This window comes from Grammomys surdaster, unplaced genomic scaffold (assembly GCF_004785775.1).
Source record: "Grammomys surdaster isolate TR1022 unplaced genomic scaffold, NIH_TR_1.0 224, whole genome shotgun sequence".
Lineage (NCBI taxonomy): Eukaryota > Metazoa > Chordata > Mammalia > Rodentia > Muridae > Grammomys > Grammomys surdaster.
In genome coordinates, this window is record NW_021604669.1 from 2,856,688 (window position 1) to 2,873,532 (window position 16,845).

The window sequence follows — 16,845 nt, forward strand, 5'->3', positions numbered from 1 at the left end:
CAGCCCAGCTGTGGGTTTAAGAGTGCCACGTTGGGCCTGTGGCTTGGCACTGAAGATCACATGGGCCACAAGAGGCAGCTAGTCCAGGCCCCACCCTCTCTGAAGGTTACTGTGAGTTCTTTTCGGGAAGCTTGTCATGTCCTTGCTGCCCACTGGAAAGGGTAATCATGTTAATTAACTCTGATTTTGGGCCAGGAAATTTTATTAGAATGTGACAGGAATGGTTGAGAAACTGAAAACCACCCTTTGTTTACTGGTAATGAATGAATTAGCTTTTAATACACATGCTTAATAAAAACTTCCCCTGGCTCTGCGCAGCCAACTCGAAGCCTGCTTACAGTATGTCCTTGGCTGACTCCTGTCCTTGCTCATACAGGTGACATATTCTGCCCTCTACTATTGCTGAGCTAGAGTGAGCAACTGTCTCATCTTCCAGAACAAAGGAGTCTTCTCTAGTGTCAGGGATGTATCCATCCTCTCTCCTTTCATTCTTGCGCACCACTTTATTTTATTATTATTTTTTGGTTCTTTGCTATATAGAATGTTCTCATGATGAACGCTCACATGCTTAGGAGTTGGTTCCTGCAGACTGTTTATTTTCTAAGTTTTATATTTATTTATATATTTGTTTGTTTGTTTATTTAGTGTGAGAGACACACATGTAGAGGTCAGAGAGCACCTTGTATGGGTCAGTATTTTCTTTCTACTATGTGCAGTTTGGGTATTGAACTCGGTTCATCAAGCTTGGCAGCAAGCCCCTTTATTTGGAAAGCCATCTTGGAGGCCCTCTCAAAGGTTGCTTCTTAGCCAGGGTCAAAGTGCACGAACCAGTGCTGTGTAGATGCACAGTAAAGTGCTGGGCAAATCACAGTACCTGGAACTGCTCCCTGTACTGGTTTTCAAGGTCCCTTCTTTTCTCTGTGACCTAAGTAATCTTCTGCCTTATCAGTTAGGATAATGTCCTACACCCCACCTTATAAAGCAGTGGTTCTCAACCTTCCAACTGTGATTCTTTAACATAGTTCCTCATGTTGTGGTGACCCCCCCCCAAGCATGAAATTATTTTCGTTGCTGTTTCATAACTGTAATTTTGCAACTGCTATGATCATAATGTAAATGTCTATGTTTTTCGATGGTCTTACATAACCCTTGTGAAGGGATCATTTGACCACCTAAGGGATCATGACCCACAGGTTGAAAACAGGTTAGAGAGGGTGTGGCCATCCATTAAGTTCATGCCAGGAAATATTTGACATTCTGATGGCCCTATGGACTCTAAGTACATACATTCATACTTATATGTAAGTAACACATGAATACTTATGAGTAAATGAAAAATGGCTTGTTCTGTGTGTATCTAATCAGATATGATCAAGTCTAGTACATTTTACCTTCTCAATTTTTGTCGTCCTCATCATCATCAACAACAACATCACAATCATCATCACCATCTGTCTTTACTGTTATCTTGTTATCTGCTCCTAGAGGTATCCATAGAAACAATGTTTTACCCATCATCCCCTTCTCAGAAGTTGAAATACTATAATATGCAATTGCATATACAATATGTGCTGTGCTTTACAAGCCCACAAACTATTGTATTTCAAGTTGTCCTCAAACATCAGTGGTTGCCCCATAGGCATGGAGGCATGGAATAGTGCCAGCTTTCTGTGAATGCCTGACTACGAGAATCAGGGAGGGAGTCCTGGGCTGGTATGCCATTTCTCTCTTGTTTGGAGAGAATATGATTGTTTAGCATCAGGGTCAGCCAGCGGAGCCACACCTCAAAGCTCATGTTAAATACAGGCTTCTTCATTTATTTAGATAAATAATGCTTTTGTAGCCTAGTTTTCTTCTTTTAGTTTTAGTTTTCTCCTTTATCAACCAAATGAACACAACCTTGTCCTTGCCTCAGTTTCCTTATCTGCCAAATTGATATGATGAATACAAATTCACTGAATGGCTGGTTATGACTGTAAATGGCACTAATATTATTAATACTATATTTTTATGAAAAGACCATAAAAATGAAATCTAAGTACACCAAACAATTGGACTCAAGTTCCCCATTACAGGAAAGGCACCAGGTAGAATCTGAAAATTGTATTTGTGAATTCTGTAAAGAGAACTCTCCCACACAGGATAAAAGGTCTGTCATGGTCCACTGTGGGTGGGTTGCTAGCGATTACCCTCAGGCCAGTCCTGGAAGGCATTTGTATTTAAATGTTTGATTTTTGGAATCCTGACATGTCTTGTCCAGGTGTCACTTGTAATTTGACTGCTTTTCCTGGAGCAGCAAGCTGTCTATCACAGAGGCTGTGTGGTCTACAAAGCCCATGGCAATGATTGCATTGTCCTTTGTAGAAAGTTTTCTGACCCTCATAACATATTTTAATATGGTGACTGAGTATCTGATGTCACTGCCACCTGTCATCAGGTTCTTAGGTGATCTTGGCAGGATGTTTTTCAGGGCCTTAGTCCTCTTGGGGACTGAATGTGAAGTGTAGGTGTCATTGAAGGGGTTCTCCTCTTCATTTCTGTGTCTTGGTCAACATCATGATAACAAGCTGGCCACTCCATGTGCCAAATACATCTTCTCCTCTGCCTGTCACTGCACTGTGCTCCTCATAGACTCCTAACCTTTTCCTATACCTTCTCAGGACTCAGAATGCCTCTGTGGGGCTGGAAGGTGATGTGAGCTAAGCTATTCACTGTGCCCAGTCTTGCCAGACCCAGGAGTGGGGTCTGTCAGCTCCATCAGCCTGGTGCTAGTGCCATCCTGGCAAGTGAGTTGCATCCTCCTAGCTATGGCAATCCCAGCCACTGCAGTCATGGTCTATCAAAGCATTCCAGCCTACAGAGAGCTGTCTGAATTTCAAATTGTAGTTTTGATTTTGAGTTGATAAAGTGGTAACTTATAGTGACCACAAGTAAATTGACATTTAAAATGAGTATTCATATATAAAAAGTATACAGGCAAAATCTATATATAAGTTAGGTTATGTATATAAATACACATCTGTATAATTAAGCTCATGGGAGAGTTTTGCATTTCCCATGTCCCCTAGTTAAGTGCTTTCTAGCTGAACTGTCAGAGAATGAGTGGGGACATGAGGTGACACAGTGTCTCAGGGCTTTCCAAGAAATGTGGCTGACTAATTGAATGCTTCCGATTCACACTGCACTTACTGGAAGACTGGAGGCAACAGTGGTCCACGCTGTATACCTCCAGTGTCTTATTTGACTGTAAAATATGCTCATTTTGTTTTTGCCCTCTGTATTACATTGGCTTGGGTTTCTTAAATTTAATCATAAATGCAGGCATAAATATATACAGTAGTTATACAGACACAGAAACAGTTACGCTCATGCAGTTATAGGAACACATAGACTCTGTGGCACGTGTGACTGCTAACTAGATAGAACGTGTACTTCAGTCCTGTATGTATTAATTACTCATGTCAAAGGTGAACTGTCTTTGGATGTGGGCTCTGAGCAACAGACACTTTTCTAAACAATGACTGGCATTTGATCTTCCACCAAAGCTATAGGGTTGGCTTTAGGTTAAAGCATGATCTGGCCACCTTTTATCATATATATTCCATTTGTCCTAGTTTCATTCCTGTTGCCTTGATGAACTGTCCAAATACAAAGCAACTTGATGGGAGAAAGGCCTGATTTTAGTTCAAAATTCCAGATTAATGAATCAATAATTGCTGAGACAACACAGCAGGGGGAAGTTTGAAATAGCTAGTTACATGTCATGCACAAACAAGAACAGACAAAGATTTTATACATACTTGCTCACTTGCTAGCTTCTCTTCTCTTCTCTTATACAGTTCAGGACCCCTGCCTAGGGAATAGTGTCACCCACAGTGTGCTAGTTCTTCCAATATCAATTAATTTAGTAAAGAAAATCCCTCACATAACATGCACAGAGGCCAACCTGATTTAAATGATTCTTTCACTAATCTTCTTTTCCCAGGTGGTTCTAGGTTGTGTCAAGTCGACAGTTAAAAATTATCACCCTGTACTTTAGACACAAGCCATTGTTTAGGCAGAGGTCAATTGTTTAGCAATAAGACAACCTCTTTGTCTAGTCTCTGCTTATTCTTCTGCCCTGTCACATCATGATAGTCTTTCTCTAGGACACTTTTTTGCCCCATCCTCTGTCCTTATTTTTCCTTTGTTGGGCATACTCAAGCCATGGTGTCTGAATTTTTTCCACTTTCAGACCCTGCCTGGACCTCCAGTGAGTCCCTTGTCTTTTTTCCACCTTTATCTCCTTCCCTCCATCCTGTCTTGGTTGAGACATCTCTGGCCCTCTGGCTACCTCTCCATTGTCATACTCTTACCTCACTAACATACTCATTACGGTTCATCTCTTTTGTTGGGCTTATCCCCCAAGAATAGAGGACTTGTCATGTGACTCATTTCTTTTGCTCAGATCAACACCAGGTATATAGCTGGCATTAAAGATATGGAATAAAGAAAACAAAGTTTGCTTCTGAACAATGTGCCATCTCCTAGGCACTGAGGGTTGATAATCATTGTCTTACTGACTGGAATATGTTACCCAGGGAGCCCTGAGCTCTGCCGGCCCTCGGTGTTCTGCTATGCTTCTATTTTCTGCCCCTCTCAGGAACCATAGTCATAGTCTCTGGTGACACCTACTGGTGCTGGGCCAAGGAACATTCCCATGGAAGGAAATGAACCTGTGTCCTGGGACACTCACAACATTGGATGAAGGTTATCCCTTTCAGATTTCCTTTGATATTGACACCCCACAATGAGCCCTGTTGTCCCAGCGAGCCTCTTCATGAACAGAACGTAATCTTCTACCCAGTTTCTAACACACATGTCTTTGCCCTTCTGAGCAGGGGTTTCTTAGTTGGCTTTAATAGCAAACCCTGCCTTGGGTTATGAGGGTTCACTCTTTCCTGACTTTGCCACTTGTTCCACAATGGTTCTTGTTTCCTGCCTCCACTGCCAAACAGCATCCTTCAGCCAAAGCTCTTCAGCCTCTGGAGCTCTGCAGTTGCCTGTTGTGGCCTCCCCTTTCCTGATTGTTCTCCTTATATCTCAGCTTAGATGTTACTCCCCTCAGGGGTCCAGTGCCCATCCTAGAAGCACATTCATCACCCTGCCCCCCCCCATATAGGTCTATTTCCTCTGTAATGAGTGTGATACATCTGGCCAGTTTGCTTGTTTGTGTTACCCTCTGTGTCTTTCCTTAGCATGTAGACACATGCTAGGGAGTGAGTCCCTGACTGCAATCATGTGCTTGTATTGTATCCACAGCTCTAACAGATGTATTGGACACATGGAAAATATGTCTTGGCTGAAGGAATCAATAAATGAATGAGTGGTACTTGTTAGATGTCAGATATCATGTCTGCTACTGCCAATGCACCATCTTACTTGCCCTTTGTCCTAGATGGAGGAGAATTCTGATTGTGGTCCTTCTAAGTTTGGAAATAGGCATGTAAGGGTGGAGGCCTGTGTAACCCAAGGCTATTCTCAGCCTTGGGGACAAGTTCTTCTAACTCAACTCTGTTTCAACTTCTCCTTATACAGCAAGAGGTATGTGGTTGGTACAGGAGAGGAGAAATGGCTCTGCAGGACCCTACCTTGTCATCATTTAATCTCAATCTCTAGTCTACAAACATGGCAATGCAGGCTTGCTATTATGGAAGACTCAGCTCTGTCTTCTCCCTTCACACTACACCTGCCTTTTTCTGAGAGAGTAGCAAATGGTGACGGACTGTGTGACCACTAAGCACAGCTGTCTGCACTTTCTAGCAGGATATTTTTTCTAGTATTTCTCTGTCTGCCACATACCCTAGCAGACTAGCTCTCCAGAAGTTTGACACCATGTCCATACCACTACAATCCAGAAGTCCTAGGAAGTATGCATCACCTAGCCAGAGGAGCCAGGGCTTCTCACAGGAACTCATATACTTTGGCCTTGTCTTAGACAGGGCTACTATTGCTGTGATAAAATACTATGGACCAAAGAAACTTGGGGAGGAAAGGGTTTATTTGACTTATACTTCCATAGCACAGTTCATCACTGAAGGAAGTCAGGACAGGATCCTGGTGGCAGGAGCTGATGCAGAGGTCACGTACTGGCTTGCTCCTTATGGCTTGCTCACCATGTTTCTTATATAACCCAGGGCGACTAGCCCAGGGATAGTACTATGGACTATCAATGGACTGGGCCCTCCCACATCAATTACTAATTAAGAAAACACTTTACAGCCAGATCTTGTGGAGGCATTTTCTTAATCTTTCAGATGACTCTAGCCTGTGTCAGGTTGACATAAACTAGCCAGCAAAGGCCTGGAAGAAAGCTAGCATCAGGAGATGTCCCAAATGTCCCAGAATTGGTAGCAAGGGTGGAAGTGGGCATAAAACCACAGTTTTAGATTCCTGGATAGTCACTTTCTCTCCTGATCAACACTGTGGCCTTTGGATACGATTGATTTCTGACATCCCCCCTTTAACAAGTAGTTCAGATGTAGATTACTGATAATTATGTTTCCCATGAGGCCCCATTCAGGGGATTATATGAGGCACACGTGTAACTGCTGTTGGAAGATGGGCTGTTTCTCTCTTATATCCAAAATACTTTCCAAGGCTTGGATCAAATGGATAATGGTTGAAAGTACACATGTCTACACTTGATTCCCTGGGCCTGTGTCTACCTTTGCCACTTTCTGGCTTTGTGAATCTGGATAAATTTCTTAATATCACTGAGTTTTGGTTTCCCCATTGCCTAAGCAAATGAATCTTACAAGTGCAAAGTTAACAATGATGCCTCTGTAGGTCAGAACTGATCAAAAGCCAGAGGTTATTTCAGAATACCAACTGGATGCTATATAGGCAGACTTTGGAGACATACAGGAGTCCCTGGTCAGGTGACTCTGCCTCAAGAGAGAGAGGCTATGTTGTGCTGAGGACCAGATATAGGAGACTTTGTGCTGCATTGCCACCTTCTAGTCCTGTGAGCCTTGGGCAGCTCCTGCCTGCTGCATACCTTTCTTTGTACATCTGTAATTAAGGGCATCCACCTCATAAAGCTGGGGTAAGAATACAATTAAATATGTTAATTATTTTGACATCCTTTCCAACAGCGTATGCTGTGCAGCAAGTCATCTACACATTTCTTCTAGTCCTGGAAATAATTCTGTCTCCCAATTGAGTAGTGAAGAAGCCAGAAATAGCCCACACAGCATGCCTGGTATTGAATCTAGACATATGACCACCCCATCCCCGGGAAGCTATTAGGGATGTAGTGCTTATTAATGTTATTTCTAATGTTATTGTATATGGTACAGTATTTGCTGCCTATGTAAAATAAGAGAAGAGATAATTCATAGGTGACACATTTGGAGCAATGAAGGAACTAGGCTGGGTGTCTATAGGTGTCTGAGTCATCCCTTCCTTCCTCCACCATTTCTCTTGTCTACTCAGAATAGCATCATCTCCCTGTGGTCATCTGCCCCCAGCTGTGCCTTCCATATGGTGATGAATGAGCAGCAAATGCTTTGTCTTGTCCTTAGCCAGGTACCAGCTGCATACTTGCCTCTGTTGTTTCTGCTGATACCCATCCTTTCCCTGTCCAAGACCTGTCATCTCTACTACAGGGATCTAGATTCAAGGTGATGTTTAAATACAGGTACTCCTCCTACCTGATGAGCTTACCAACTTTTCTTAGATATTAGTTTTGTAATAGCAAATTTTACTTAGAGTGGTGGTGTGGGTTCAGCCCTGGGTCAGGCGACGGACACACAATGGACTCACAATGACTGTCAATCTCCTCTTTTTTAAGCTGGAAAAAATCTGAATGACACCAAAAGGTAGTATGACCATGTTGCCCTATGGAGCAATTCATGGGTGTGCCAAAATAAAGGGCAGGATGTCAGAAGCTTTCCTCATCCAGAACATGCAAAAATGGGCTATCTATACAGTAAATTGAGGGCAAGTAAGGTCAAGTGATTTTTCGGAAAGACTGAAGTAGGTGTCTAGTGATACTCCTTGGAGCAGTGCCTCTGACTAGCTCTTGGCATAATGGAGCCTGATTTGTGTAAAGACACAAATGTCCTTGTGTTCTCCTGAGAAGCATGGGGTATTTGCTCTATACCTAGAGTGCAGTGGATGAATATCAGTATGTAGATGATGAGGAAGTCCGGAGGGAGCAGGGACTTTGCAGTCACCCTTATCTATAATGAGCTGGGAATTGTATTAAGTATACCTTTTCATTCCTTAGCTCTTGTTCTTGCTTTACCTCCAGAACTACTGTTCAAGTGGACCCTCAGTGATTATCAGATAAATTCATGTACACGGGGTAATGAAAGCATTCTGCTCTGTCAGTAGCTCCTCTTCCAGGGGAATAATGCATTAGTTCCTATAACCCATTGCTTTTCCTCACCACGTCCAGAAACTCAAACTTTCAGGAAGTTCTCTGCCCCAACTTCTTTGTGAAGGTCAGAAGTGGATGTTTGCAAGTTTGGATGCATTCAATTGCAAAGGGAGAAAAACACAACTATAGTGACATAACCAATTACAGATTAGTCATATTATGTGTTTGTGGGTGTGTGTTGAGAACACTCTTGTTTCTATAGCCAAAAGAAGTAAAAACAGTGGGAATTATGTTGATGGCTAATCGTGACTGTCATACTCTCAAACCAGGAACTTTGGAACCTGTGATATTATCATATTAACTCATCAAAATCATGGTGAACAGGGTACCTCAAAAACTGCAGTCTACCAGCCACCATTTTTCTCTCAGTTCAGGGGTCACTGGTCATTTCTGTCTGGCTTAAAGCAGAGGCCTGGGCTGCACTTAGCATAACAGAGACAGTGACCATATGCAGTGGAAATGAGATCCAGCCACCCAATGGGGACACACACACCTAACAGTGACTTGAGTATTGTACTGCTAGCTCTGGAGCTTGTTCTCTCTCAGGAGGGGTATTTCTTTAGGTAAGAATGAGTGGGAACACCCCAGCCCAGGAACAGCTGAAGGCAGGGCTGTGATATGTTCTGATGTCCATCCCTGTGTCCTTTGAACAACGTGGGCATTTGGAACATAACTAGAGCTCAGTTCATATTTCAATTGTACAAATAGTGAAAGCAGGCCATGTTAGCTAATTTTTGTGTCACTGTGGCCTGATATGAGAAACAAATGTTCAGAAGGAAATAGTTATTTTAGTTTGTGATTTCAAAAGGTTTTAGTCCATCATAGGAAGTCATGGTGGAGTACTTCAGTTTATGGCAATGGAGGCCTGTGGCAGAGGCTGCTCATGTCACAGCCATTAGGAAAGAGAGATAGCAATGCCATTCAGGTTTAGCCTTTCAGGAACCCACAGCTGGCAGTGAGACACTTCTGCTAGGTAGGCTCAAGCACCCAAAGTTGGCAGGCTCTTTTAAAATAGTGGCACTAGCAAAAGAGGGGGGAGTTGAAGACATGAAACATGGGATGCATGTTAGAATCAACCATGACATAGGTGAACCCCAAGGCCCCTAGCATTGTTGGAAAACCTAGCTGGGTAGTTATTTGGGGAGCCTTCTGTCATTTTTACTGACTTACCAGATGAGCTATGAATTGCCACCTGGGCCTATTGAATGGAAGAGGTTTAGCAAGGATTGTGTGGGGTAGTGGGCTGTGAGAGGCAGCTGGGTACCTGGTCCAGTACAGGCTTTGAACCCCGGAGACCCTCAGGGATGGTAGGAGTTCAGTGAGATTTTATCTATGAGGTTTTAAGGTCTTTCCTTTTGTGGCTTGGAGAAGGGGAAGGAGATATACCCTCTCTGGTTGGATGGGATTTGGTGGAGTAAGGGTAGAGGCAGGTGGAAGTTCCTTTGTTATTTTAATGGAGTCTTGCCTTTGGGTGGGAGAGGGAGGGGCAGGAGGAGCAGAAGGTTTGTTTCCTCCTAGGTGTAAGGGGGGGGGGAGGGATGGGTAGATAGATTTTATTTCTCTTATTAGTTGGGTAAGGGCTGTGAGATCTGAAATAGGGTGGTTTTTAGGACCTTGATCTTTGGGTTCCTTTGACTGAGGGGCGTAAGGAACTGTGTTGCTATCTGCCTGCCCTATTTTAGATGGCCCTATACATTGCCAAATTGTAGCTAAGACTGGCAAAAAATCACGAGCCCAATGCCCCGCAGATGTGTGATGAAGGCCTGTGGCAATCTGCAGTTCTTTCAGGAATGCATCCTTAAAGCAGTATGGATGCCCCCCCCCCCCAACAACACAGCCAGTCTCTCTGCATCTGTGATCTTTAGATTGGTCTTGATATCTAAGTCTTCAAACCAGGTCTTTCCTTCCCATGGGATATAAACAAATGTGATTCAGTGACACAGGTTGCTCTGGGCTTTACACTCCAGTCTCTAGAGTTTTGCTCACCATCCTAGACAGAGCCTTTTGAGTCAGCTTCATTTACAGTGTAGAATCATTCTAGTGACTGGCCATCCCAAACTTTCTGGAGGGCAGCCTGAGTAGAAGCAGTCGTTCACCACCCCACAGCTGCAGGCTGTCCTGGGTGGAGCTGTTTAAATATTGCCCAGCGCCCCACTTCTTCCCTCAGATTTAGCCTAGCCAGCCAGGCTGGTGCTGCTTCCAAAATAATATTTTCCATGGGGTCATCAGACAGACATGTTGGTGCCTTCTAGGATTAACATTGAAACCAGTCCTTGAAAGTAGGGCACTTCTACTGATTTTCCTTATTGCTGTGGGCTAATGGGGCCCAACAGCCCTGCATTCAAATGTTAGTGTCTCCAAATAGGAAAAGTGACCAGCTGCTACTCATACGGGATGATGGAAAAGGCTGATGATTAAAATAATAATACTTGATAGCTAGATTGCTTCCTGGGCAGGGCTGGGTCACAGGGAGGTTAGCAGGTGTCTTGGGGGCTCACTTTAGGACAGTGCCTCTTTAGTCCAGCCCAGTTCCCAAAGCAGCCCTGTAAGTGTATGTTGGGGATGAGTCTCCCCTTCCAAGATGTTTGCACCATGGTAGACTTAATGTCCTCTCTTTGGTGGGTGAGTCCTGCATCCAGCACTAGAATCAAGCACATGAAAACCCAGAGCTAATGTTCATTCTGAGCCACTCAGAGAGACCTAAAGAGTCCCCGTGCCTTTCAACTTCATTTTAAGGTTGAAGACTTGTGAAGACTTCAAGGTAAGATATTTGTACAGTGTAGTGTAATAAGGATTTTTAGTTAGATGGCTTACTCCATGATTTTTGTCTGAAGTATTTTGCTTCTTCTAGTCTTTAAATTCATAGAACTTGCTGCTGAAGCACCATAAAGTGGCTCAAGTGGCACTTGTCTGGTGTCCCCACCCTCTGGCACACAATTGTCATTAGATGAGTGGCCCACTGACCTAGCCTTTTCATATATGTGTTCATACCTCCATAAATTGGTTTTCCTCAGTCTTTATCTTCTTTGGTTCTCTTATCTGTTGGGGTCAATCACATTGCTCCTTAAAAATGATTAGTTCCTTGATAATTTTGTACAAAATATTTTGATAATATTCACAACCAGCCTGAACTCCTACCAGATCCACCAGCCTCCACTACTAACCCAAATTTGTGTGCTCTTAAAAAAAGCAAAGCAAAGCAAAACCAAACCAAACAAAATCAAGCCAAAAAATAAGTCCAATTTGTGCTGCCCATACGTTCTTGGTATATAGCCTTCCACTGGAAAGAGGACTACTTCCCAGGTGACACCTTCTTAAAGAGAGCTGACTCTTTCTTTCCCAGAAGCTATCAAATTCCACTAGCTCCTCAGCAAGAGGCAGGACTTTGTGCTTGTCTCTCCTCTCCATGCTGAGGATTTGGTCTGGCTTGAACTTGTGCAGGTTTTGTGCCTGTTGCCACATCTGCTCTGGGTTCATATAGTTAGCTGCCCTGCTGTGTCTAGATGTAAACACTGTTTACATGGAATTGTCCAGCATCCCTGACCCTTAAAATATTTCTTTTCTTTTGCCATGATCCCTGAGCCTTGGGAAGAGGGTATGTGATCTAGTTTTTCCATTTAGGGCTGAGGACTTCACAATTTCATCTCTGTATGTTAACCAGTTGAGGGACTGTGTTAATTGTTCTTTACTACAAATATAACAGCTGAATTAATCTATGGGTATTATTGTAAGTCATTGGGAATCTTATTTAACACTATATTTGTTTAACAGAATAATAGTAGTAGGTTTTTCTCTAGTGCCTATGACCTGTTTGTTCATAAGTTCTTGGACAACTATTGTGTCAAGTATGAGTTTCATCTTGTGGAGTAGAATTAAATCCAATTAGAAAGCACTTGGCTTCTCCATAAGGTTCATGCCACTATTGTATTACTGGACATGTCTTGCTAACACAGTTATTATTGTAGTTTATAGGGTCAACAGCTTGGCAAGATTTGTCTCCATTTTTATTCTTGATAGTATGTCTGTCACTTTCCAGCACTATGAAAGGTAGCCAGTAGAAATGAAGTTTCTAGATCAGCCCCAGCTTGATATCTATGTTCTATAACTCAAGTGTCTTTAGCAATAGGGTGTTCAAGTTTGGGGGGAATAAGAAAAACATTGACATTAGCATGTAGTGTTTAGGGTATCTATGTAACTCCATTGGCCAACAACTCCCAAAGAGACAACCCATTCTGGCACCAGGCTATTTTATCTTTTAGCCTGTAGTGTAGGACTTAAACATTGCCATTTTTTGCTAGCATGACTCTGTTTTATCTATCTATCTATCTATCTATCTATCTATCTATCTATCTATCCTAGATATATACATATATCTAATATCTATCTATCTATCTTTCTAACTGTACATACACATAATACACACACATTTCCATGTGACTTTTTGAAAGGCCTTATTCTTATCTCTCCCTGTATTCCCTCCTCCTTTACCCTACCCTTCCAACCTCAATGCCAATGCAATCCCTCCTGTTTCGTTAATCATCTTTAAGCCTTTCCATCATTGATCATTTCTGCATTTATTGTTCCTTTTGGAGGAACTTCTGGGTAGGCAAGCAGGTGCACCTGTGGCCTGAGTCTCCTAGCACTATTCTGGTGTCCCTGACCCTGGATTCTGTGTTGCTAATATTGATTTTCATGTGGCTCCCATTGAGGTATAAGGTTGTGAGCTCAGTGGAGGTATGGGCAATGCCATGATCATGTCTTGCTGTAGTATGATATTTAGAGTCAATGCTTAATAATGACATAAGTGCACAAAAGAATAGGGGGTGCCCAGCACTCTCTTTGTGTCCCTCTGTTCTGTAGATAGAATGGGACTTCTTGCTGTCATAGTCCACAGGGATATAGTAGGTGTGTTTTCTTATCTGTTTGTTTCCTTTTGCTCTTTTTCAGATGTACTCTGCCCTAGTGTCCGGGTAGAAGGAGATCGGTTTAAACACACCAATGGAGGAACCAAGGAAATCACAGGTAAGAGAGAATACACAGGGTTGCTTTCATGTGCAGCTTACAGACCTAAGGGTGGCCTCCCTGACTCGTTTATCATTCTCATCTGTCACCAGTGTCCTGGTGAAATGGTTTGAACCATGCAGGTGACAATGATACCCCAACAGTGAGGGACATCTGTATGCAGTGTTCCCTTTGGCCGGATTGGGACCATCTTAAGAGTTTCAGTCCAGTGAGTGTAGCAGGAGTGAATAAGTCAGCAAATAATGACAAATATTGAGCAGATGAATGAGTAAATGAAGGGACTTCAGAGAAGAGGGGGATGGATCAGCATCATAAATGAATGAGAAATTCAGCAGATGGGAGAGCAGACATGTAACTGAAGACCCAAGGAAGAGAGAAACATTCAGGGGCTATTCAAAGCCATCTCTAACAATGCCAGGCAGATGGGCCATGGCAGCTTGTGGAGTGTGGGGAGTCAGTGTCTCTGTTGCTCTGACTGTGTTGCGTACTGGTTACTCCTCCTGTGGCCACAAATCCTGTTTAGCATGTTGAGTGTGTGGACTCTTTCCTTCTCCTCTGCTTTTCTCCCTAAGATCTGTCCCCTGGATCCAGGTCCTTTTCTCCATCTTTCTTCCTCCATCTTCCTTGGGTTCAATTCCAGCCATGTGCATAGCTTCCTTCCTGGGCAGGCAGCACCTGAAGTCGAGACTTGGTATGATTCAAACATATCCAGTCTGTCCTGTGTATGTGCCCTGTGGACTGTAGCAATGCAACAACTGTATCTTTGAGCCTGAGGATTTTTGTAGTAGAGGCTGCTGTGCCTGTGTGTACAATAAACAGAACATGGATGGTAGCTGATGCTCCTTGAAGCATTTCCCACCATGATAGTACAGAAGCAGGCCAGTGCATGATCCTTGAGGTGACTTGTAGATGCATAGCAGACCCTGGCTCCTAGGATACAGTGTGATAGAATGTGATAGCCTGCTGGGTAACTAGCTGCATGCTTTAGTGACTTCTGCACCATTTTGCCCACCAGGCAACTCCAGATAAACTTCTGAGACTTTTGGAGGAAACCACAGCAGACAGAGCCATTCAATCTGTTCTTGCTGATTGGATATATGACAGGCAATGATTACTCAAGGGTGTTGTCACTGCCACAGTTTTTTTGTCCAACTCACAAGATGAAGGTGACTTTACTGTTCCCCTTTGATAGCTCAGATGCTTTGAAGTGCATGTTTGTAGCTGAGCCGCTCTGCCCAGGGTGGGAAAACACTGCAGAATTTGAATTAGGTGTTTCCACTTTGTGCTTTGGTGATCCCCAGTGGTGCTCTCAGACAGTCCATTATCCATTTCTACCAGGGGAGTGTGACTATTCAGTTCTATGTAGGGCATCTTCCTTTGAAGTCCCTTTTCAAAGCCCATTCTTACCTGGCTGCTTTGTCTACATTTGGCTTTGTGAAGCACATGCCTCTAGAACAGCGTTTCCCAAGTAATTCATTATTTGATGTGTATGCCCATGATGGGAGCATTTATGATAATGGTGACATTGATAACATCAAGGGCAGCAGCCAGCACCACTTACTAAGAGCCCACACATTACCTCCCTTAACTAACATGGCAGGTGAGATGCACGTTGTACTTGCACAGTTGGGAAATCTGTGTGATGCACAGTGATTACCCTAGGGTTCAGGGGATGGCTGCTTCTGCATTCTATTCCAAGCTGAGCACTCCACTCTGAAGGGATCACAACCATTTACTGCCCATGCAAGCACATGAGCCTTTTGAAATCAGGACCTGTCTCTCTGTGTGTACTTGTCTATGTCCTCAGGGTATAGGGAAGTGTCTCTGGCACGTAGAAGGGATTTCATGTATTTTGAATGGGTGATGGATAGACAGATAAATAAAATGAGAGAAAGAAAGAAGCTTAAAGTTAAGTGTGAAAACATGAAAGAGTGGAAGGAGATTGGATGGATGGACAAAACATAAAAAGATGGATGTGTTGAGAGACAAGGAGGAAAGGGGGAACAGGGCAGAAGACGAAGGGACAGAAGACTCTTGCACAAGGTGTAAGTCAGAGGAGTCTGCAGCTTTCCCGCCCTGCAGACTGAAGTGCAATATGTTTTTTTCCTCTTTCTTTTCTGAGGGATTCAGAAGGTGTGATATGTTTCTGCATGCATGTGCATGTGCTTGTATGTATTCTGGATCTGGATCATGTCTACATGTGTGTGATTATTTATGTCACTGTGCAGAACTTCGAACAAGTGGCTTAATCTGTGATATATGAGGAAGAGCCCTCTGAGAGTTGCTTTGGGTGCTTGGATAGCTGTGAAATTCTCTGTTGTAAATCTTCTTCCCTCCATTCACAGCCAGTGGAGTCCTGACACCTTCCCTGCCCTCTATGATCTCCCAGTGATGAACCACAGTGTAGGATAAGGGTCTGGGGGATGTCAACACAGACAGTAGCTTCCTGTGTATGCAGCTTTGGGTGCATAGATATCCTACTTCCTCTCCAATGTACTTTAATAAGTACCAGCTTCAAGAAAGTATCCCAGCTACATTGTGGCTGAAGAGGGAGTTACAGAGAGATTATCCTCCAATTTGCCAATTTCATTATAATTAAGAAGTCAAAGATGTCTTTTAAGAAGGCAGCTCTCAAAGTGTTTACCTCTATGCATTTTCTTAAATATCTGTCACAATTTAGGGCTCATTCAGCCTGGAAAAGTGAGAATAATGACAGAATAGACAGGAAATATTGAGACATTATATTTTAGATCAACCTTCTGCCTGCTAGACAGATGGCTGCAGATCCAATTTCTGATTTCCTTTGGACCTCAGTTTCCCCGTCTGTACAACAGGGCATCTGAAGATTGTTCTTGAGAGCCCTCAGTTCTAATGACTTCTCTGCCGGTTCTTGGTCCCTGTAAGTGCTATACAACTTACCTGCAGAGTGGCCTAGGTCTCCCTTTGTGTGGTCAGCTGGGTGGTGATGAGGCATCAGGAAGCCTGAAACACTTCGAATTAAAGGACTGCTGCTCTATGTCAGGCTGTCTGGCCTCAGAGTCGGTTTACTGCTTTGGTCACTCAGCCTCCACTGCTGCTCTGAATATCAGGGTCTGTGACAGCTACAATACACTTTACCCTTGGCATACAAGGCCTTGGACCAGAGCTGGCTGGTTTCCTCTGAGATGAACTCTTGAGTTTGTTTGTTTTTGTTGTTGTTGTTGTTTTAGGTAATTCGATACCCACCCTCTGTGAGGGGTGCAGTAAAGGACTGCTGAAGTGCAGCTCCACTAGGGGGAGATTTTTATTAAGGATAAGAGAGAGAAAACATCTGAAGGCATCAGGAAGGGCCCAGAGCAGAAAGAGAGAGAGAGAGAGAGAGAGAGAGAGAGAGAGAGAGAGAGAGAGAGAGAGAGAGA

General features: G+C 43.4%; 1 protein-coding gene across 1 annotated transcript in view; it reads left to right on the plus strand.

Moving 5' to 3' along the window:
* The window catches only part of Col22a1 (collagen type XXII alpha 1 chain), a 236,740-nt gene that overhangs the window by 32,380 nt on the left and 187,515 nt on the right, over positions 1 to 16,845 (plus strand). Inside the window, exon 4 of the mRNA XM_028773262.1 lies at positions 13,373 to 13,447. Coding sequence (XP_028629095.1) covers positions 13,373 to 13,447 — 75 coding nt within the window. The remainder of the gene's footprint in view (positions 1 to 13,372; positions 13,448 to 16,845) is intronic.